Raw genomic sequence first — 23,039 nt, 5'->3', positions numbered from 1 at the left:
GCCTGAGAAGCAAGATGAGAGAAAATTATTATTTATTTTCTTAGGCAGAAGATCAGTAGGGAGGAAAAAAAATGGTTGCTGGGCACAGCAACTTTCCCTGGGATCTTGGGGTAGGAATTTTGTGGGATCATGAAGTTCATCAACTGAGGAAGTGGCTTAGGCTCTTCACAGGAGGCTGCAGATCTGTGAAAAACTGAGCTGTGTTAGTCCTCCATGCTGTGGTTAAGGCTGTGCTGTCAAGTGAAAAAGTAAGAGGAGTTCTTCCTTCTCCTTATCTATTCTTGGTTGCGCTTTTTCTTCTCCTTCCTGGCAGGTTTGGGACGAAACACGTTCTTCTGCAGAGGAAGAAGAGGTGTGTGCGTCAGTGCTGTGCTGGAGCAGCCTGGCTGAACCATGCAGCTCCAGCTGCCATGTGCTGCCAGGCTCTCCTGCTGCCAGGGGCCTTGGCCTCTTGCTCTCTGTTTTTCTAGCCAGGCTACAGTGTCTCCTATGGGTGGGTTTTTCTATTAGAAAGTGTCAAGCACCTGAAGGCCATGTTTGAACTCGTGCTTCAGCTTCTACAAAGTACTATAGCACCTGCAGCTTTTCTGACTAAAGCCTTGTTTGTAAGATCTCAAGAGCAAGGGAAGTTGGAAATCTGAAGAAATACTTGTGGGAACCTGCCAAAACTCTCCAGTTATCTTGGGTAAAGGGGCAGGGACTCGGGCCTGCTTTCATGCTGTCATCAGCTTAGTGTGTGACTGAGGACTGGGAGGTCACCATTGTGTTGACCTGTGAAGTGTGCAGCAGGAGCTGTGGCCTGAAGCTCCATGCTGTGCCTCCTGAGAGGGCAAAGCTCAGGTGTCATGTGGGACCTGCCAAGAAAGGTATGATTTGATGGTGTGGCTGAGCTGATGTAGGGGCTTGCTGCTTGGGAGAGGGACTTGCTGCTGCTGCTTCGTTTGCTCATTGTCATGCTTTTTTATAATATGGCCAAGTCAAAAAGTTGAAACGAGCTTAAGGAGACAAGTGGCAAGTAGTGGAGGGGGCTGTGTGTTCAGGACACAAGGATAGAAAGGCGGACAGTGAGAGGACACTGAACTGGAATAACTGGCAGCAGTTGTGTAAGTTGCATCATTCCTGTAAATTAGGCTACCCCTGAGGAAGGGTGCCATGCCCACTCAGCCATGGAAGCCCCTAGCAACACTCTTCCCTTAAATGCTTGGTGTTCAAATAGCCCCAGCCCCTCTGGAGGGGTGTGTGGAGGCACTGGAGTCCTATGGATTGCTGCACCCACCTGTTTGTTCATAGCTGCTGGTGGTATTTCCAGGGCCCGCATTGTTCTTTCCAGGGCCCGTTGTTTTCTTTCCTCCTCTTGCTGCTGCTGTTGTCTGAGCTTCTCCTCTCTTCGCCTTTTAAAGGGAGCAAATAACAGCTGGGTTGAATGTGGTCTGCAGCTTACCTCAATATGCTTTTGATACCTGAGCACAGGGGTTTGGGTATAGCCCAAAGCTGGAATTTGGTGCCATGAAGGTGGCGAGAGGAAAACACTTGGCAGAGTTGATCCTACTCTTTTTGGAGTGAAGGGAAGAAAAAGCACATCGGGCTTTGCAAATGGAGATGTCAGACATGCTCTGTACTACCTTCAGCAGGTGACTTGTGCTCTGCAGTTGTCTAGGATGCTTGTGGGTGGACAACGCTTATGAAGTTCTCAGCGGTGCAACCAAGTCTGAGGTACAGATGTGAGTAGGAGGGTTTTCCAGCTGCGGAGCTACACTGCCTACAGGGGCACTGGGAATACTGATAACTGGCTACTGTGGAAATGCAGCAGTGGAACAGAAATGTTCTTAAGCTATTGCACACTGTGGCAGAGAGGAAACTAGTTCTTAACCATGTGATCTTCAGGAAATTTTTAAAGGCTTTTGGAAGGTGTTGGTTGGTTTTGCTTTTTATTAGGCAGGGTGTCAGATTCCTTCCTGAATTCTCCATCCCCAGAGTACAATAAAGGTGTCTCTTATTTCTTTTGTAAATTAAGAGTGCAAAACAGTTCCCAGAACATAAGGTAGATGCATCACACTCCTACTGCAAAGGTAAAGAAAGATGCAGAGAGAGAATAAATAGTAGGGAATGTCACTGTTCTGGCTTTAAATCCTCCCACTATTTTTTTTATTTTCTCTGCTGGATCTGATCCACCTGGGGGTGCCCAGGTACAATCAAATCAACTGTCCAGTTGCATCTTTGCTGTTTGTGAGGGAAAATGCCATGTGTGCAACTGAGACAAGCAATGCATCTTGGAACCTAAATTTATTGCGTTAACTGGCTGCGATTTAATTAAATAACACAAGTTTCAGGTAGGCATTTTGCAGAAGTGTTTGAAAGCTGATTTTACTGGCAAGTGCCCTTAGGTACCTGTTGAAGTCTGACAAAATATCAGGGAGTCAGATTTTGAGTGTGTTAAATACCTACAGAGCAAAAATTTTCTATTTGTTCAGGTCAAATATTGTTACTGCAAATTGTTTTCTTAAAATTATGATTTTCATCATTGAATCTGCTCAGAGATTTTTTTTTATTTTTTAATATTTATTTTTTCCTCCTTCTAGGTTTTGCTCTTTTCTGATGTAGCTTCCAGGTCTTTTCTAATGTAGCTGTGGGCTGCTGCTCACTGGTTGAGAGATACAAGCCCTACGAATGTGAAACCATTGGGGAAGTAAAATGAGATATGTTGGTAGCACAAGCTTTAACCTGGCTGTTACAGTGTCTTGGGTTGATCTGAGAAATGTGGCTCTTTCAGTGGCTTTGATTTTGACAATCAACATTTAAAAACAGAGGCCCCGTTACCAGAAGAGAGTCTTACCTTTTCCTCAGTTCCTTTCTTCTGGCTTTCTCAGCCTGCTTTAACGTTTCTGGTGGGATTACCTCCAGGCTGTCCAGTAAATCATTGAGCTGTTTTTCTATCACCATGAGCATTTCTGTTGTCTGCAGGTTTGTCTTATTTTCTCCAGTGCAGTGCCAGTAGACTTCCAGCACCTTCTTGTTCAGGCTTGCAAGCATTTTGTCCTAGAGATGAGAGGAGATATGGAGAGAGATACAGCTGGGTTCTTCCTTAGTAGAACCATCATCCCACCAAAAGCAATCAGTACACTTTTAATTCCTTCAACAAAACCCAATTGCTTGTTTCCTAGTTTGCACAGCACCAGTGTCTGGGCTAGAGGGCTATGTTGAGCCATTCTTGTGTTGGTGTCATCTTCCCAGCTTTGCTGTGACCTGGGACAGGTTGCAGGTGCAAGGTTGGCTCTGTGAGCCCTTCTCCCATCTTGTAGCAACTGGGTGGAGTAGATGCCTTTACCTCAGTTTGCTGCCTCAGCAGTGCCCCAAACCTGCCTTTATTATAATTCGATTGCTGAGAAACAGTCCTGATCCCTCCCCAGTGCAACCTGCTGCCTGCTTTTTTTTCCCAGGATGGATATGACTTGTGGAGAAGGAACCATCTATGCCCGTGCTGACCCCCATTGCACTGCGTACCTGGTCATCAACTTCATCTCCTTCCGAGGAAAATAAACTAACTTTGAGCTTTAGATCTGCTACTCTCTTTTCTTCCTTGGCGACAGAGGCTTTGAGGGTGTCTACTTGCTGTTTTAGCTCTTCTAATTTCTCCCTAGGCCAGAAGAGAAGGGTTATTTCGAAAAGGGTGTCCCTGAAACACGACTCCTCAGCTGCTTTCCAGCCTGGACCATCCCCCCCTGCTGCCGGCAGATGGAGGTAACACTTCATGTCAGTTCTGGGGAACTTGCGCCTGCATCTCTTGAGAGCAGAGAGAACTCGTGGTTTTTCTGGAGTAACAGTTTCTGTGCTGCTGTGGGGGAGCGGCAGCACAGCTGAACAGTCAAGATTTTTTAAATAAGTCAATGGGGGTAGTATAATCCATTTAGAAACTTTCTCAAGGGTATGAGATGCGCTTTAAATGGGAATATGTGTGACTACCTGCTACTGAAATACTCTATTGCAATTGCACCTGAGTTCCTGTTGGAAAGGTTTGCATTGGGTCAGAATAGGTGCTGGTCTGGATCACTCCTGGACGTGCCTCGTTTCTTCCTTTGATCTTTCTGTATTACAGGGCACTTCTGCCTTATGGCTACTCCAGGATGCTGAATGCAGCAGTTCCCCAGCCTGTGCCTTGAGGACTAAGGGGTTAGTCCCAAGCTGAAGTTCTTTCTTCTAAATTACATCGAGGAGGTGCTTTCCTAGGAGCTCACAAGATGGGAAGCTGGATGGGCTGAAGCTGGGCTTGCAGGTATGAGAAAGAGGCTCTTTGTTGTGTGCTGCATGAAGAGCATTGCCTGTGGGCTGCAGCTTGCAGCCTGATGGTGAGGAGCTACTGGGAGAAGAGGGGGTCACTTGTGTTTGAAAGCTGGGGCACGGGGGCCCCTTCCCACCACACACAGGCCCACTTACATGCTTTCACGTGTGGTGATGAAATTGTGTTGGACCTTGCCTAAATTTTCCTCAGCCTCCTGGAAATTTTGGAGTAAGGACAAGATCTCTTCCTTTTTCTCCATGAAAGCAGACAGCAGTTGTTGGGGATCAGTAAAATACAACTCAGGCTCCTGGAGTGGAAAACATGTACAGTGAGTTTTTGTCCTCTAAGGTCTTTTCCATTGAACTACGTGGAGGTTGCTCTGCACCAGCCCTGGTTCTTCAAGTGTTCTTCATGGTCCATGACTGCCCATGTACAAATGTCTCCTACCTTTCTGCCATTGTGGAGCTTGACATTGCCTGAGTAGCTCACCCCCAAAACAAGTGGCATTTTGGGGAGTGAAAAGTGGTGCAAACATCTGTGAGTGGAAGAATTTCAATTTCAGGCATAAAACAATAACTTCCCCAATTTAGAAATCTCCTATTATGTGGTGTCATTTCTCACTGGGGGATGGCAAACTTTGAGATAAGGTGGGAGATTTTTGGAAAGTGGTGAAGGAAGTTAAACTAAGGTTATTTATAATAAATTTTGCTAAAATATGATCATTTACAAATTTATAAACATACATTTATTATTAGCAGCTACTGTAACTACTTAATACCATAATGAATGGTTAAAAGGTAATAGAAATTAGTAACATCAATAAATGACACATAACAAACAGAAAATGTAAATATGTCAAGACAAAACTTCTCACCTCATCTTCATCCGAGGAGGTTTCACTTTCTGCATCCTCCAGAAAACTTCTGAAAATCATTTTTTTTGTGTGTCAGGCCCTTAGAGAAATGATAGCTCAGGGAGACCTTGTTAGTGACTTATGAACACTGTTGTTGTTTGCTGCTCTTATTTGTTCCTGAATAGTCTTTTGCACCTTGACGTGTTTGGCCCCCTGTGGCTGTGGGCTTCTTGAGGGTCAGTAGGAGCTGGGGGTCACACAAACATGCAGCATGGGAAATACAGCTGCCCCAGACAAGCTGCCTTCTGGGCTCTGCTGGCCAGCAGGGTCACGACATGATGCATGAGCCTGAACTGAGTGTTGAGGCTTTCAACAAAAAGTCTTTAAACCAGATGGGAGGCTGGACTCCTGGGCAATGAGAAGCCTTGTTTAAAAGGCTCAGGCAGCAGCTCAAAAAGTGTAGAGAAAGCCTTGTGCTCCCTGTGGGATGTGGTACTGCTCCCAAACAGCCTGGTGTAGCCACCATGGGAGTCTGCAGTTTTTACCTGCCCTAGGAAAAGATTTTTGAGCTGCTTGCTCTGCACAGCCTACCAGCAGCAGTGCAGTCTCATTCTTCCCTGCTCAGCCCCAGGGACAAGCCAGCACAAGAGCTGGAAGAGCCAGGCAAGGGGTGACTGACTGATGTTGGGAGCAGGGTCTGCTCATCACCTTCACTTGCACCTGCCACCCTGTGCCAGGAAGGAGTGAAAAACCTCCTTTTGCATCATGTAAAAGTCCTGCCTGTGGCAGCACCCCAGTAATTGCAGTGGCTTCACAAGGGGTGGCACGTGGCAGCCTTGCTTGGGAGGACTTGGCACCTGCAATGCTCTGAGTGAAGGCAGAGGAACTGGCCCTGCAAACCATGACTTAGTTTAAACTCTATTGATAGCCATGGGGTTTTTTTGCCTTAGGAGACTCACCAGCCACCCACACTTTGCTTTTCCAAGCAATTTCTTTCTTTGCCTCAAGAGGTTGGAGCTGGCTGTACTTGTCTCATGCTCCCACCTCCCCTCATCTCCTCAGGCTGGCCCTGCCTGCCTTACAGCAGTGACTCTGCCTTGTCCCAGCACATACTGCTCTTACTGAAAGCAGACAGTCATTGCACTGTGGGTCTGCTGTGACCTTGGACCTTCATTAATGGCAAAACAGCTGGCAGCTATTTGCATGGCAGCTGTGACCAACAGAGTGAACCAGTAACTCAGCCACAAATAGGCCACAAAGAAGCTTTGCTCCAGGACAAATGTCCAAGGTCTGTAATTCCTTTTGGGGTCAAGGCCCAAGCTCTTTGGGCAGGCACTCAGCAGAGGATCTGAGGATGGAGCTCTGTTGGAGCAGGTACACAGGTACTGGGTTGCACACTTGATGGCTTTCTACTGGTATTTGGGCTGGCTCCAGTAAGGCTGAGATCTTGGTATGCTCACAGTGAAGGTGAAGAGCAGGTTTCCTCTATACTGACTCCCAGTCATTTGAGTGGTCTCTCCATTACTGAAGCCTGTTGTTTGCATTGTCTGGTACTTACGGTTTTCCCGTCGGCAGAGGCCGCGGGCAGGTTTGGCGCTGCGGCCTGAGCTCCCGTGTGCAGCTGAGTTCCAAACCTCCTGAAGGCAGCAGGGAACTTGGCACGTCTATGCAACTGTCAGCGTTTGTCCTGGATGTCGGACCCTGGCCTGGAGACAAGAAGGGATGTGTGCTTAGAGCATGGGGCTGTCCCAGGGAGGAGTGGGCAGCTCTTCCCTGGCACTCACCCTGCTCTGCCGTGCTGGCAGGTGAGGCACTTTCCTCATTAGCTTTGGATGATGTTTTCAAATCCTTTTTCTTTCTGTGCTTTTTTCCGTGTTCCTCCTGCCACTCCTTTGGAGACAGTTCATAGAGGAAGTCCCTGTACATCTTGTACTCCTGCAGAGTATACTTAAGTCTGGATATATCACTGGGGTGAGAGAAGTGGACACAGTTGGTTATCAGGGAGGAAGCCATCTGTTTGAACATGTTCTTTCTAGGGGCAGGTAAAAGCCAGGCAGGAGCAATGCCCAACCTTTACCTTTGGAGGTTCTCTATTTCAGAAGTGATTGCCTGGACCTCTGTTGCTTTCTTTGTCTTTGCTGCTCTTTCTTTTTTGGCACTAGGAAAGAATGAATAAACAAGCCATAAAACAACTGAGCAGTAAGTAGGTAGTGAACTGAGGTGCATATAAAACAGAGAAAAAGATGTGGGGGGAACACTGAAAGTCTGTTCTATAGATGTACCCCAGGTGGTGATTGGCTGCTGCCTGAAGGCCCTGCTTGCTGTGGCAGAGAGAGTATGAAGTCCCAGTGACACTTCCTGGTTAGGGACTTGCTAGTCTGGCTGCTGAGCATCAATTGTTGCTCTGCCCTTACGATTCCTGGAATGAGCCAAAATGCTCAACTTACTCCACTAAAGGGACTGTTCCTGTTGTGAGAGGTTGGGCAGAAGCATCTCCCTCTTGTAAAGGGAGTTGTGAGAAGAACAGAAGTGATGGGGTCACCAGCAGGTTCACCAGCCAAATCAAGGGCTTCTGCAGTGAGGGGATTCCCCAGGTATTGATTTCCTTCCTCTACTTCAGTGAAATGGAGAGGAAGTGCCACCAGGCCTGTAATTCTGGGAAAACTCAGACCATTAGAGGTTAGACGCTGGCCAAAACCCTGCAGGGAGGTCGAGCAAAAGACCTGCTGTGTCCAGCACAAGAGAGCACAGAGATGGTTCCCTCAACTTCCATTACATTGTCAGGGCTTCAACGGTTTTTTTTTGGTTCTCCTTCAGGAACTCATCAAACACAGCAGCATCCTTCTTTAGGGAGCATTCAGACTTTTCCAGTTTTCTTTCCTCCTTCTTTGCTATGTTCTCGATCCTTTGAATCTCCTCTTGCTTTACTGCCTTGGCATACTGAAATGAACCCAAAAGGCAACACGTCACACTGCTTGGTTGGGTTTAAGGGTGTGTTGATTTAGCTTTGTTCTTGGTTACCTGACTGTTGTTGGCAAAAAGGGTGAGGATTTCAAACCAAGGTATGTGTCTTAGTGCAAGCCAGGTCCATAGAGGCCAGGAGGTGTTTCAGATGTAACACAGCAAATATGCAGTGAACCTAAAGACAGAGCCTAGAAATCCCAAACACTCCTGGCTGACGAAGACAGATTCAGTTGTGTCACAGCACAACAGTAGAGACAAATGGGCGTATTTCAGTACAGCTCCCTAATTTTGAGTTCAGAATGGCTCCCAGCTGTGATCCATGTATGGGACAGCTGGGAGCCAAAAGGTTAGTGGATCTGTGCATCTTGGGAATGAAATAGTTGCTTGGCTGCTACTGGTGGTGCAAATAACCTATGTTCATTTCTTTCTTGGTTGGGGATTGCTGAGCTACAGACTATGTGTGTCTAACACAGGACAATCAGTTCCTGAGGTCTGACGTGTGCCTCCTTGGTGTGATCTCTAGGCAATGGATCTCAGGGAAAAAAACAACAAAAGAAACCACAAAAAATCCCAAAGCAATACAGGAAATAATAATTAAATTAACATAAAGTAACATTCTTAAAGCCAAGTACCTCAAGTAAAAATAGCTCTCTTCTGAAATTTCTGTAGTCATGGGCAGTCTCCTTTTCTAATGGATTATCTGAAATTAGGATATAAAGTTGATCAGACTAGAAGGGGAAATACAACCAAGGTAAAACACAGTGAATATCTAGGCTGTGAAATACAGTGAATACATAGGCTGCCATGAACACTGAAGTGGTTGGCATTGGAGCCAGCAATACTGATTATTATAGTTTTGACCTTGTTTAGGGTCAGTTTTGTATAGGTTCTCATGGAGTATAACCAGCTTAGAATGGAGAATATCCTTAGAAAGGTCAACTTCCTCTTGAATGGCAAAACTTATTCTTCAGATCAGAAACAGAAAATTTAGGCCCACATCCACTAAAATCCAACTTTAGGTCAGCTTAGAAGTGATGTCTCCATGACACAAGGTTCTGTAAACTCTCAACTGACGCCCAGCTGATTCTCAGAGCTCCCAGCTACTGTGAAGGCTACAGGGGATGATGGAACCCAGGCTGTTGTGGTGGGATTGACACATGCTCTGTATGGAAATGCATGAGATGGAGATGGCCCAGCCATAGAGGCTGGCAAGATGCAGCATGTAACTTGTGTCTGCAAGAGCTCACCAAAGTCAGCTAGAGCTGCTGACTGCTACTCCCACTCCCTCTTTGATTTTTGCTTTAGGGTGTTACTCAGCTGAGCAGCACCTCTACAATGATGGTCACTGTTCCCTACCATTTTTACCAACTATCTTACATGAACAACCCCCCTGCTGAGTTTTCATTTTCTCTTCATCTGTTGCCTGTTTTCTGGCCTCTTCTTCCTCCTCTTGCAGAGCTTTCCTGAGCCCTTTTTCCTTTGCTTTTATTTTAGTGGACTGAGTCATTTTCTCATGGATTTTCATGGTCTTCATCCTCTCACGTTCCTATGAGGAGAAGTCAGTTATGTGGACAGGGTGATTATATGCTTCCCCCTCCCCGTGTTTTTTAAGACATGAGTGGTTATTCACAGCCTAGAAATTTGCAGGCTACTGATACCCTGCTGGTGCATGTTTGGCTGAAAATATTCTCTCTCTTGAGGCAACTGAGACAATTTCTTATCACTTGTTCTCATTGGTTTGTTGATTTGTATTCTGCATCCAGCCACCAGCTGTGCCAGTTTGTACCTACTCAGTGTCCTCATTTTTCCTTCCTGGATTATTCCTGGGAGAGAATAGAAGTTTTCAGAAATTTATCCTTTGTCAAGCCCTCTAATAAAAGGGAAGAACAAGACAGTCCATGCTCAGTACCAGCTCGGTCCAGCCTTCACAAAGGTATTTAAACCTTTCAAGTTTGGATTCAGAGGATCTTTTCAAACCCAATCCAGAACTTTCTGGAGGGTAAAAGGTTGTTCACGCTCAGTGTTTTCACATGGGCTGAGGTGCAATTCATTACTGTCTGCACAGTTTGGACATGGGTTCAGCTGAGGACATCCATCAGCAGACATCCTTACTGCACTTCTTCCTAAGCCTTTCCCCATGCTTACATAGTGACCTTCAACCCAAATGAAAACCAGACTGTCAGTCATCAGTGTCAGGTGAGGAGGTTTGCTTAAACTTGTTTGGAGCTCTCCCTTTGTGAGTTGGAAACAAAGACCTCTTGCTTCCACAGTACTGCCTGCTTCTCCAACTACTTGCAACAATCAGACGTCTCAGAGATGCAATAACCTCTCCATAACTTTCCACCCCCTTTGAACTGCATGCCCTAAGGATGCCACTGCAGAAAGAAGAGGGACCCAGCTTTCTCATCTCGTGGGTTGCAATTCCCTGTCTTATGGAAAGAGACCTAAGGCATGAAACACGTTTTCCTTCTTCCAAGACATTCATTTTGCTGGTATTTCAGAAGAAGGTCACATCAAACAATGGAGTAGAGCTTCCCAAGCAAAAAGCCAAGCTTGTTGAAGAGCAAAGCAAGAGATCTTGCACCAAAGCTTTATGTAGAAATCAGTGCCAACAGTACTGGCAGGTCTTTTTTCCAGGAACAAGAATGACAGGTAAATCCACCTTGAAGTAAGCAAACAAAGTGGCAATATCCAGATTTTGCATTAGCAACCAGTGCTCAGCTCTTGGTAAAATTAGTGTCTCCTCATGGACTTCAGAGGACTTGAAGGTGATCTAGGGAACTCTCAGCTGAATTTGGCAGCTATCATTTCTCTCATGCACTAAATCTTGGTAATATATTGGTTGGTTGCCTGCCCTGGTGAATTGCTTGTATCTACACTGGCCTAAAGTATACATACATACATACATACCTCCTTGGCCTTTTTTCTTTCCTGGTCCAATATTGAGAAAATATCCATAATTGGAGGAAGTATAAATGGATTTCTCATGGGGTGTTCTTCTGGGTTTTCTGCAAAAAAAAAAGATGATGAGGCTGTAGAAGACGTGAGGCAGAATATCAGGACCCCATGTCAAGGGACTCTGATCTGTGTCATGCCTGAGGGGTGGGCAGCAGCTGAGACCTCTACATAGTTTATGTCACTTGACCATATCTGCTGATCAACTTGGGATTTCAGATATGGACATTTGTAAGTCTGGAGCTGTTTTACCCATCTCACCTGATTGTGGGCAAAAGAACCTGAATACAGGCTTCTCCTTCAATGAAACAATGAAAAGCTGTTGGAGCATTGTGACCTTACCTGGCAGCTCGATTTCCATTCCAGAACAGCATGATACACTTTCAGCTGCTGACTCTGTACATGGCACCTGTGAATCTGGCCCAAGGAAAACCATAAAAATTCAGTCAGTTGGGACCTGCCAGTAACTGATGCAGTTTTTACTGCAGTGATGAGCCTTGGGGCTTTCTGAATCGTAACCACTGAGCCCTTTGTACTTGTAGATATTAACAAAGATTTTCAAGAAACTAGAAAATATTTGTGCTCTGACCCCAAAAAGGAGATGTTCATGCCTGACTTATGTGAACGCTGTGTAAAACAGTCTTCCTCACACACACGTGGGTTGGAAAGCAAAGACAAAGCAGTTTGTAGATAACAAGCAAGTCAAGTCCCCTGCCTCTTGCTCCCTCTCCAGTTCTGATCCACATCTGTATTTTTTCATCCTCCTATCACTGGCTCACAAGCAACATTTTTACTCCCTGAAGCTCTTACCAGTAATTTCTTCAGCGCCATGTGCTCCTTCTGATAAGGCTGAAGGACTGTTGGACAACACAGACATGCTGCAGGGAACTCTGTCGTGTTGAATTTTAGGCTGGAAAAATGTTAATTAGGTTTTTGCTTCTCTGAATCCCGTCTCTTCTTGTAGTCTTTGCTATGGGTGCTAGGGGAAAAGACATCATTGTGATGCTCTCACTTACAAAGAGCAGATAGACCATTGTCATGTTTTAATCAACAAAGGCAGCAACTTGTGTCTAGTGAGATATTAGTTCAATTGATGCAATTCTGCTGCTGGGACCATTCCTGGTCTGCTCTGTTTTAAGATACAGCAGAAAAGATCCTCTTCCGCTTGCACTACTTTTAAGGCTATTTTAGAGCATCATTTTCTGCTCTGAACAACCTCCAGTTTTTATGTATTTTGAGCTAAACTCACACGACCTAATTTCCATGTATATCCTTGGTGCTTTGTGTTTCCTATTGGCTGCATTTCTGCAGCTGCCCAATTAGGATCTTATTCTTTGGAAGTGTCAAACTTTCACTGTTGATGAGACAGGGAGGCTGGGGGAGAATTCAGGCTGGTTCAATACATCCCAAATGTTTTCCCTTTTCTTTCCAGTTCTTGAAGTATGTTTTCCAAAAGCCTCCTTGCTTATATTTCATGTTTCTCTGAACTTTGCATAACTGAATGGGATATTTTTCTGTAGGGGCCCCTCATCTACATCCTGGAACAACATAAATCCTCCTGATGGTGTGAGTTTTGGAGCAAAGCCCATCAGGGGTAGGAAGGCAGGCAAATCCCTGCAGCATTTAGTTGAATACACTTTGTGAAATAAGCAGAGCAGTTGCATTAAACACCTGGATGTTCACCTTGACATCTGTAATTTAGAATCCTTCTCATAAAAATCTTCTTCTTCATGAGGTTGATTTAAATTCCTGCTACAGGGAATGAGACTGAAAAGCAGGACTAGACAGAGGATACTGACATATGGAAAATAATTGTAAGTGCAACCTGCTGAGATAAAAAATGCTTTAAACATAATTTTAGCATAGTATAGGAATCTGTTTCTAAGATTAACGTAAATATTTGTCTTATTGAGGTGGTTTTGTTTCAGGTCGTTGGGTGGTTTTAATAGATTGTTTACACATCACTTTGGAAATAATGCCAAAAGCTACAGAAGTGGTGGCTGTGCTAATTATAATTAATAAGCCAAATAATGCAAATATGAAATTGCTTTGTTTGTAGAATAATTTGCCATATATTTCACTGCCTCTGACATTTTTATGTTGCACTAGCTACGTACCAATAGCCAGTAGAATGGGGATCAATAGATAAGGTATTCAGGGTTTTAATTTGCTGAAATATTTATTCAGTGCTTTTCCCTACTGTAAAGCTGCTGCACAGGAAAAAAATATGCCAAAGTTAACATGCAAACAGTTCTAAAAAATATGACAACAAAATCCATTCACGTGCTCCCAGAGCACTGGGCTTCCTACACCCAAGGGATTGAAGTGATTCCATCACTTGCAGAGAAGGCTCGTTGGGAATTCACTCCAAGTTTGGAGCTGGAGAGCAACTGTTCCAGGGGTGTTTCTTTTCCCCGTGCATACCCTCCCGAGGAGAAGGAGGTGGTTGGTGGGGGTGATTGCTCGGGAACACCTGCCAGCACCTCCGCTGGGCTGAGAGAGACACCGGCTCTGGTGCCGAGAACAGGAAAGAAGCGGCTGCGGTTCCCCTCACCCCTTGGTTTGTTGGTTGCTCACCCAAAAAGAGAGCTCCTCCGGGCTCCTCTCCGGGCGGGGCTGTGCTCAGCTGTGGCTGTGGCCGTGGCTGTGCTGGAGCCGGGCTCTGCTCCGGGCTTTTCCCCACCTCTTGTTTGCGGTGCCGTGGAAACCGCGCTCCGGTTGCGGGGCCGTTGCCCGGCGCGGCGGGGGCTGCACCGCTCCCTTCGGGCCGGTAACCGGCCCGGCCCCCCGAACCGGGACAAATCCCTCCCGGCTGATGGAGCAGCTGAGCCGGTGAGGTCCTCCTGGAGCCACCCTGGCTGCAGCGGGGGCACAGGGACAGGTCCCCTGAGCGGGCAGGTCGCTGAAGTCCAACCCAGGTGTTGGGATGGAAAAGGGAGAAAAGTTCTGTGGTGTAGAAGGTGTCCCTGGTCTGCTGGGTTCTTTATTCATTATTTCAGTCCACACGGCCAGGGAATAAGGTGTTTAACCCTGTCTCTGCAGGGAAAGTGGGCTGAGGAGGCAGGAGCTGAAGCCCCTGATTTTGGACATGACTGCAATTTATCATTTCAGAGCCTTTGCCTCAGTCTTTCAATTTGTGAAGTCTGAACAGACATAGTTTGGAGACTGTGTGTGATATGGGTGAACAAGCTTAATTTACTGGAGGTTCCCCAAGTCAATAGTTCTATAGAACTTCAAATATCACCTTCCAAAATATCATACAATTCTAAAGGTGGTTTCATAAAATATCAGTGAAAAAATGTAATACATTTTAATGGAGGAAAATATCCTTAAATCCCCATATTTGCTCTTTCCTGTTTCTGAGAAGATCAAATCAGTTCCAAATGTACCATGTTCTTTTCTGGACTCTTTAGACTCTCTATGAATACAATTTCAGCTTTCTGAAATAGCAGTTTCTTTCATTTACCAATAGGTTTCCAAACAGCTTTCTCCAGCTGAATAACTCTTGCAATAAATAGCATGATTTTCTGTAAGTGCAAACTCCCATTTGATTGTTATAGTTCTTTTCTGTAATTACTGATTATCAAGAGATTGGATTCAGGCACCAGAAGGAAAATGCTTATACACAAAGAAATTTCTCTTTATTCTCTGCATGAATGCTTTGATTTTTAGCAGTGATGCAGAAAACTGTGGTGCTATCTTTAGTATGTTTTGGGAAATTTCCCAAATACATTGAGGAGTACGTATTAAGAATGAGACTATAGAATAATTTCCATTACCAAAAATATAATTAATGAGTAAATTGTACTTTAGAAGCATTTTTCTACAAGCATAATATCAAATGGTCTTTGTTCAGAAATACCAGTTTATTACAGAGTTGTGAATTTGCAGCAGTGGTAACATCACAGAAAGAGAATAGAAAAGGAAGACATTTGAACAGCTGTAGCTCTGACTGGCATGATCTCCAGATCAATAAATGGTACAGTTATATATCCATTGCTCTGCTCTGTGCTATACTTGCTAAACACTTATTTCCCCAAACTAGAACAGAAATTATTTAAAAGCAAAGATTTATTTTGTGAATTCTTTAAAATGTGCAAGGCCTTCATGGGTTTGTTTCATGCCATAAGACACTCAGGCTTTGCTTTTCCTTGAGGGCAAAGAAGTTTTTAAGGCCAGAAGAACATCTGGGGTCTGTTCTTAGCCACCATTAACTTGGTTACTGAATGGAATAAGTAGCCTGCACAGCATCATGGGAGAATCTCTGGTGGCAGAGGCTGTGCAGCTCACCAGTGCTGCAGCTCCTGGGGGATCTCTGGGTTGCATCATGTCACTTCAGGGCACTGTGGTTTGGGGGCTTGTTAGATGTTCAGACAGTGCTTCCTCGGTGTGCAGCTCAGGAAGTGTTTGCATGGTAAGAGTGGCAGGTTGCTGCTTACATTCCCAGCAAGATGTCTGCAGGTTTGGGGGCTTGTAGGTGGGGGTTTTGTTAGGACATGGGCTTGGGATTTCAAAGTACTGTTATTTCTTTGCTCCGTTCATCTCTTTCTTGATAGGGTTGCTTGTCTTCTCCACCCCTTGGTCATCCAGTTTGTGATGTGAAAAGGTTACTTGTCATCCTGCTCAGTCACCCCTCTGGTGGATGCTGGTCCCTACCACAGAGGTGCTGGGAGGGTTAGTTAGTGTTGGCAAAGCATTTTGAAATTGTTGATTGAGAAATGTTGCCAAAGATGGAAGCTGGATAAGTATCTAGATAAATAAATAGATAAATATTCCTTTGTAGTCTTTATGGGAAATTCCCTGTGTAGCCAAGATGCTGCCCAGGTCACTGAGCAACCATTTCCTTGTTTCCTGGAGTCTTCTCAAGGGGACTCATTATTTCTCTTTGGTTTCTACCACATGAACCACACTACATTGCATACACAGAGGAAAGCCTGGCAGTGACCTGCAAACATCACAGAAACACTGACTTGGTGGAGATTTTTGTTTTTCTGGAGCCCTTGTTCCTTTGTTTCACAGTGAATCCTGTGGCTGTGCAACCTGCAGCATTCCAGAAAGGAGAAAGGGAAGTTGGAGCCTATTCCCAAGGGTTAGACACAAGGAAGGAGGAGAAGGGAACTGCAAGCAAGTGTCCACAAGACAGTGTCTGCAAGACCTCTGCTGAAAGCAGTGCAGCCAGCTTTCTGCTTCAGTGTGGTCTCTGGTGAGATGTCAGAAGTTTTTCTGCTGGTCTCCTTGGAATGCTGTTCTTCTACCTTTCTCCTGCCTGGAGAGGAAGCAGCTTCAAGTCGGTTATGGAGATCCCATGGGGAGTATATGGCTTCTCATGCACTTCTTGCAAGGTCTGTACATGCTGCTGAGCTCTGTAGAGAGGAGGAGAAACAGTGATCATGTGGTTCTCCTCCATTTATCCTTTATTCACAGCACAAATTTCTGCATCAGCACCACAGCTCAATGAAACGTGCTAAAAGAAAAAGTATTGGAGGCCATATCCATCTTATCTGACCAAGCAAAAAGCCTTAATATGTTTCTGTTTCCCTGCAGGTCTTCTCCCCAATACCAGACTGTCCTGAAGGCAAGGCTGAATGGTCACATACAGTGACTGCTGCATGGACACAGCACATCATGGCACTCAAGACAGTAACATGGATGGCTACTGTCTCTAAGTTATGGAACACATGGAAGTGATGACCTGACAGAAAAAAGGTTAATACAGCTTGGAGTGGAGCCATCCCATACTGGGGTCAGCAGCTAGTGCTGAAGGAAAGAAGGACACCTCCTGTGAACAGCAGAGCTGTGATATTCAGGTGCCCCATGGTGTCTGATCACTGGCACTGCTGTTCACAGCCTACTCCCTCCAGCTGAAGCTCACTTCCAGGAGAGATTTTATCTCAATGGAATTTTTTCTGCTGGGAGAGTATCCCCTGTAACCTTTGCCTGGCCAGAGTCAGCCACGAGATGGCAGCAACTTTGTATGGCCAGGGCTGGGGATTTGGCTCAGTGATCCACGTTTCCCACTCTCTCTTCTCCACGCCCCTTTCACCTTATAGATGAAGTCTCCCGTCTTGAAGAGCACCGAGAAAAAACCCGGCCGATCCTCTGGGTGTTGAAGAAGTGTCCTCAGATGACTCTCTGCCAGAAGACCTGTGAGCTCAACTCTCCTCTTTGCAACCGGGCTGATGGAACAGGACTCACTCAGGTCTGTGTGTACTTTCACTTATCCTCAGTGTCACATCAGGCTACTCAAGGCCTTGCCCAGCTGTTTTGAAAACCTCTAAGGATGGAGATTTCACAAACTCTCTGGAAGGTGGAGATCTGGGAGGCTGAGCTGTGGCCCCACTGGTTTGCTTTCCTGACAATATAAATAAATGATATGGTTGTGACTTCAAGGCCAGTTTTGAATAACCATGTAGACCTGAACCCAAACTGAAAGCTGTAACTAGTTCCAGACTTTCCTCAGAGCCCAGTACTTTTGGGACCCACGGGTTTGCATTTGGCCCATTGTAGACGGCCACAAAACTGCAGCCAAGGAGACTTTCCTAATCAGGGCTATAAATCCATGCTATTTGCAGGGACAAATGACCCAGGAACCTGAGGTTGCAACTCCATGATGTTGCATTAAGCTCCTAAGGCACAGTTCCAGCCTTTTTCCTGGCCCTTGCTCTGTGGCAAAACTACAGCTGCTATGACTGCATGGGAAATAATCCAGCTGAATAATACCCTGCCTGACAAAAAGATCCTTTTTATTATGATCACCATGATGGCTTAAGGAAGAGGGACACATGGGCTGGGGGAAGGTGGAAGTGGCCCTTTAAGTGACACTGTGCTCTGGTCGGCTTAGGGAGATAATGAAACTGCAGCTTCGTGATGGTAAAACAGGCTGATCCTGCAATCCCTGCACACAAATGTCCTTCAACATGGATGTATGGAGCATATCAAAAAGGATTCATAAAGTTATGGGTTATGCTGATTTCTAAGAGCTGCTCACGTAGCATGGATTAAAGATAAAAACAAAGTGTTATTCACTTTGCTTCTGAGCTGTTTCAGTTCTGTTTACCTTTTTCTCAGGAGAAGCTTGTATAGGAACTATTGTCTGTGATCCAAAATTGTGGCTCGTATCCCCAGGGTAGCTCATGGGATCAACTTCCCCTTGCCAAAGAAGGAGGCATCACTGGATACCAGGTGCAATGACTGTTGAATGTTTGATGCCTGCCTGGCTGTTTTTATGCAGGATTTGCATCTCTATTTTAAGTATGGAGAACTGGGGCACAGAGAAGCAAAGCTGGGTCTCTGGTGGGACAAGCCTCAAATCCACAACTTCTCATAGCTGTTTAGCTGGGATCACAGAAAGCACAAACATGCAACAACAGCTTTATTACTTGGAACTGCTAGATTCCTTTGCCTACACCTGTGTGAATGCCCGCTGTTCTTTCCACCAGGATATCAGCAGATCCTGTAGCTTGTTTTCCATTGAAATATCTCCTCTTAGGTAAATATTACATCTGAGGTTGCTTTGCCAGTGGTTTTCCTACCTGGAGTTTGTACAGCAGGTCAATGCCCTGTTCAGAGATAAGAGAAATACTTGCTGTGAGTGCTGTTTGCTTCTGTGATGTGCCACCCTGCTCTTCCCTCATCAGCTTCCCTTTTCAAGGTTTTTTAATGCTATTTAAGTCATGGGGTTTTTATCAAGGTGAGGGAAATTTAAGACAAACCATTGAATATTTGAATGTTTGGCCATAGCAGAAGGAATTGTTTATTGCAACAGCCATGGCTTGTAAATTATTCATCTATGTGTAATCGAAACACTCAGATCCTCAAAGGTCTTGTTGCAAAGGGTGAGGTGAAGGATCAGTGAGCTTCGAGCAAAACAGAAAGGTTAACAGGTCCTGGGGAACACTTCTCCATCCACCTGCCTCTACGATAATGCCTGTTTGCAGAAGAAAGCTGAGCTGCTGATAAGTGAAGTAATGCACAGTCATGTATGTGTCTGTAAGGCAGAGAGGGCATCTGTCAGGCATCTTCCTCTGTCAGTTTTCTCACTAGTGGGAAACAGAGGTTTGAAGCTATTTGCAGCAAAACGTATACCCAGCCTGTGGGCACGTCCTGAGTATCAATGCACAAAAGGCTCTGGCCTCTGTGAAATGGGGAAGTCTCTAAAGGCCAACAGAGATCAGAATAGCTGGCTAAGCAAAAAAGAAATCAGCACACTTCTGCTCAGCAGTTCTGTCTCCAGACAAAACTGGACTTCAACTAATTAAAAAGAGCAGATGCTAGCTGAAACATTAATAGGAACAACTATCATCTTTTGTCTGTGCTTAAATCTGTATTCTAGCTCTCTTGTAGAAGGCTTGGAGAGAGAAAGAATTAACCCTTTAACTGGCTTATTATTTTGTTAGGCACAGCCATGTCCTCAGAAGAGAGCAGAGTGAAACATCTATGAATAGGTTTGGATCCTTTTATTTCTTTCTTCTTTTCAGGAGCAAACAATTATCTGTCTAATAATGCAGAACCATCAATACAACCAGCATTATAAACCCTTTCTTCTCACAGTGTTGTTAGTAAAGTGATCTTCCTCAGCTTTCAGAGGCCTTGTAAGTAGTGCTGGGCACAGGGCCATCTGCTGTACTTCCCTGTATGTATTGTATTAAGAGGACATCTCTTCTTTAACCTGTGCTCATCTGTTCCCCTCAGCCTCTGAGCCTTCTCATTAGACATGATGTATGATCTATAGAAAGTACACAGAGTTCAGCAGATATCAGATATCCTTATAAATAGCCTGTCTGCCCTGCTTCAAGTCTGTATGAGCAAAACACTTCTTGTATTGCATTCTTCCTGGGACTAGGATGCTATAGAAGATTTTCCTCTAAAGCATCCAAATTTGGCCTCTGCTGGAAGCTGGGTACTTGACTGCAGGCACCACTGGTCTGTTCCAGATTGGCAGTTCCTCAGTCTTGTCCTAGTCTCCAGTTCCTCCCTTAGAGAAGAGGGAAAAGCATTGTTTGAGTAATGAGGCTCTTCCACAGCTCCCTGCCCGCCCTGCTTCAGTCCCTTGCGGCAGGCAGAGGCTCCCTCAGCACAACTACCCACCCTGGTCCTTCCCTACCACTTCACTCACACACCACCCTCAGGCTCCTGCTACTTCTTTCATTCTTGCACCCCCAGTTTCCTTCCTTTCCATCAGGGCCAGATCCTGTTTCCTTGATGGGCTCACCTAGGCCATCTCGAGTCTGGCAATCCTTTCTGGGGTTTCTCCTGTGATGCTTTCCTGAGCACCAGCACTCCCATCTAACCACAGTATGCTCTGGCTTCCAGTGGACTAAGAGCAGCAAAGACAGCAATTCCTGGTGCAAACTCCTCCCTGCTTCCTCAGTCAGTTATCTCTCAACTCCTTTTTAGTTTGCTAACTTTCTCAACTGATTTCTCACTCCCTACTTGCACTGAATGAGCCTCAAGTTTGGCTCCCAAAGAGATTGCCAGAGAGAGATGAATTTAGGCAGGAGATCCATGGAGGCTGATTGGGATATTCTAGATTATCCCTGACTCATTTTCTTGCAGATCTGATGCAAGAAGTGAGTCAGATCCCTCCAATGCAGTTTGACCTGGTGGTTGTGGTCAGCAGACAGCTGAGCAGCAGCTTGTGGAGCTCATGTTATTTTGCAAATGGAATAAAGTTCACACAACACAGAGGGCAGCTGCCTGTACCTGCTGTTAACTCAAAGGCCTGAAAACAACCTGCCCATCACTTACCCCATCAGTGCTCACAGTTGAAGTAGCTCCTGAGGGCTGCCCACAGTGGAGCAGGCAGGTAATTCTCAGAGGTGACCCTCTTTCCCAAGACAGGGCAAAGGTCCCTGCCCTGAGATGAGGGTTCATCATACTTGAAAAGCTCACAGCTCCCGTCCCCTTTTGGGCAGCCAGGATCCTGCCCCCAAAAAATCTCTCCTTCCTCTGGGCTTTCTGTCTTAACAATTCTGTCAATACCAGTCTTAATGTAATTTTGCTTTTTTTGGCTGTTTGCTTTTCCTAGGTGTGAAAGCTGTCAGTACTAAATGAGACCCATTTCCCAGGGGTTCCGTCAGCCTGTAGGAAAACATGTCTTTCCCCTAGCTCAGCTTCAGGCAGGTGTCTCCTGAGGCTGGTGGCTTAGGTAAGTCTCTCCAGACTCAGTTCTTGTTGCACTGAGCTCTCAATGCCTGTCTTCCCTCTGGATGTGTCTGGTTGGCAACTGATAGTCACAGGTGAATGGCTCACATACTGATAGATGTTGATTTTTTAAATATTTAGAGGTTAGGAGATGAAGTTCATCTAAATCTGTCTCTTAATATTTACCTCCCGTGTTCTGCCAGCATCTCCCCTTACCTGCACCCACCCCAGATTCACTGCCCTCCAAATCTCTGTGGTGGGCTGCTGCCTGCCCTGATTTCCCTCTCAGCTGGGTTCTGGTTCAGACTCTGCCCATTTTCTTCCAGTAGGAGATAAACTTTTATTACAGCATCTGCAGCCTACATCCCTGCAGCCCACCCACACTTCTGCAGAGCAGCCCCCCCTACATCAAGCATGGTGCTCCCCTGTGGCAGCCGGTCCCTTGTGGTTCCCTGAGGGTAGAGTTTGCATCTGAGCTGTCTGGAGAGAGCATTAGTGTTGCTGCGTTTGGGTTTGGGACAGGTTTTATGATTGCTTCTTAGGTTGTTCTTTGTGGTTGCTAAATCTGCCTGTAAGGCCTGGGGATGTGGGGCGTATCCCAGCTCCAGACCTTTCCCTGCCAAGAATGGGGGCAGTGATGCTCTGAGCCTCTGATGAGAGTTTCTTTCGGGCACAGCAGCAATCTCACTCTGCTGAATGCAGACTTGTGCCAGGTTAAGCCATTGCCCTTGAATACCTTCTCTGTTCTTGTTCCAGTGCAGCTTCTAAATTAGAAACCCTACTACCTGCATGTGATATGAGCAGGGACTTTGCAATACTTAGAGGCTCAGTCAGGCACAGGGACAAGAGCCATTTCTACTGCTGAAAGGCTCAGTTGCACTCGGGTGCCCACTGCAATGGTTTCCCTTCTCACACCATCTCCCCAGGGGTTGTGCAATACCAGCAAGCCCACTGGTCAGCCCAGTGTTGGAGGAGCAGCTGTCCCAGCACCAGCAGCTCTGTAGGGCCCCAGGTGCTGCCTGGCTGAGCAGGGACTCTGCTCACTGCCTGCCTGTGGCTTTTTCCTCTGTCAGCAACAGCAGTCCAAGGTAAACTACCTCTTTTTGGAACACCTTTAGTTTGAGGTCAGATTGGCAGCCTCTGTCTTACTGTGAACTTTTTTGATACAGCAGCAGGACACCATCTGGGTATGGAAGACAGGTGGAAATCACTTGCCATGCTGCACCTTTTCCCACAGCCCACCACACGTCCGTGTTTGCTATATGGGCTAAAATTTACCGCTCCCAATTTTCCTCAACTGTACCCTGAAGGGAAAGCAGCCTGGTGCCTGTCCTTCAGATGCAGCTCCTTGTGCCAGTTCCTTCTTTTGAAGCTTCCCAGATAAAATCAAACAGATCTTGTTAAGGTTGCTCAGCTTATGGGAAAGGGTCTTATAAAATAAGAGTGTCTAGGTGTCTGTTATCCTTGTATTCAGTTTCCTGTAGACCTCAGTGCTTTCTGAGCCTGGCCTATGGCTAAATCATTCTCAAGGACTAGTTGAAATACTTTTGTTTTTTTTCTTGATACTTCCTATAGCATCTTGTAAATAAACTTCTGTCTTTGGCATTATTAAATAGTGAAGCAAGGAGTTTTACCACTACAATATCTATATTTTGTTACAGCAGAAGGAACGGAGCTCAGTCCCTCACTGAAGGTCTCTTAAGTGTTTCTAAGCTTCCCTGTTTGAATACATAACATTTCTTTGGGATAAGCCCAGTGAAACCTCCAGCAGTTTGCCTGATTTACCTTCCACTCCTCCTACACTGTGTTAGACCCAGGACTTTGTGCTATGCTCATCCTGTGACACAG

The 23,039-nt window shown here is 45.7% G+C and overlaps 1 protein-coding gene across 1 annotated transcript; it reads right to left on the bottom strand.

Moving 5' to 3' along the window:
* Nucleotides 1–275: 275 nt before the first annotated feature.
* On the bottom strand, nt 276–11,879 carry CCDC37 (coiled-coil domain containing 37). Its single transcript, XM_009999304.1, has 15 exons — nt 11,859–11,879; nt 11,391–11,457; nt 11,004–11,101; nt 9,450–9,639; nt 8,726–8,793; nt 7,906–8,069; nt 7,207–7,287; nt 6,914–7,095; nt 6,688–6,835; nt 5,151–5,199; nt 4,432–4,583; nt 3,502–3,634; nt 2,834–3,036; nt 1,277–1,391; nt 276–335 (listed from the first exon to the last, which is right to left on the bottom strand). Exons 1-15 carry the CDS (start codon nt 11,877–11,879, stop codon nt 276–278), a joined length of 1,731 nt encoding a protein of 576 aa, XP_009997606.1.
* Nucleotides 11,880–23,039: the final 11,160 nt, after the last annotated feature.

This window comes from Chaetura pelagica, unplaced genomic scaffold (genome assembly GCF_000747805.2).
Source record: "Chaetura pelagica isolate M959 unplaced genomic scaffold, ChaPel_1.0 scaffold316, whole genome shotgun sequence".
NCBI lineage: Eukaryota > Metazoa > Chordata > Aves > Apodiformes > Apodidae > Chaetura > Chaetura pelagica.
Note: the sequence above shows the minus strand (reverse complement) of the source record. Positions and strands in the feature narration are given on the sequence as shown.

Excerpts from the sequence above, each read along its gene's own strand:
- CCDC37 (XM_009999304.1), bottom strand. The coding sequence starts at position 11,879 with ATGGCGCTGAAGAAATTACTG. Across the intron at positions 8,070-8,725 it reads GAGAGCTATTTTTACTTGAG|TATGCCAAGGCAGTAAAGCA; the intron begins GTACTTGGCTTT and ends GGTTCATTTCAG. Across the intron at positions 5,200-6,687 it reads CCTCTGCCGACGGGAAAACC|AAGTTTTCTGGAGGATGCAG; the intron begins GTAAGTACCAGA and ends AATGATTTTCAG.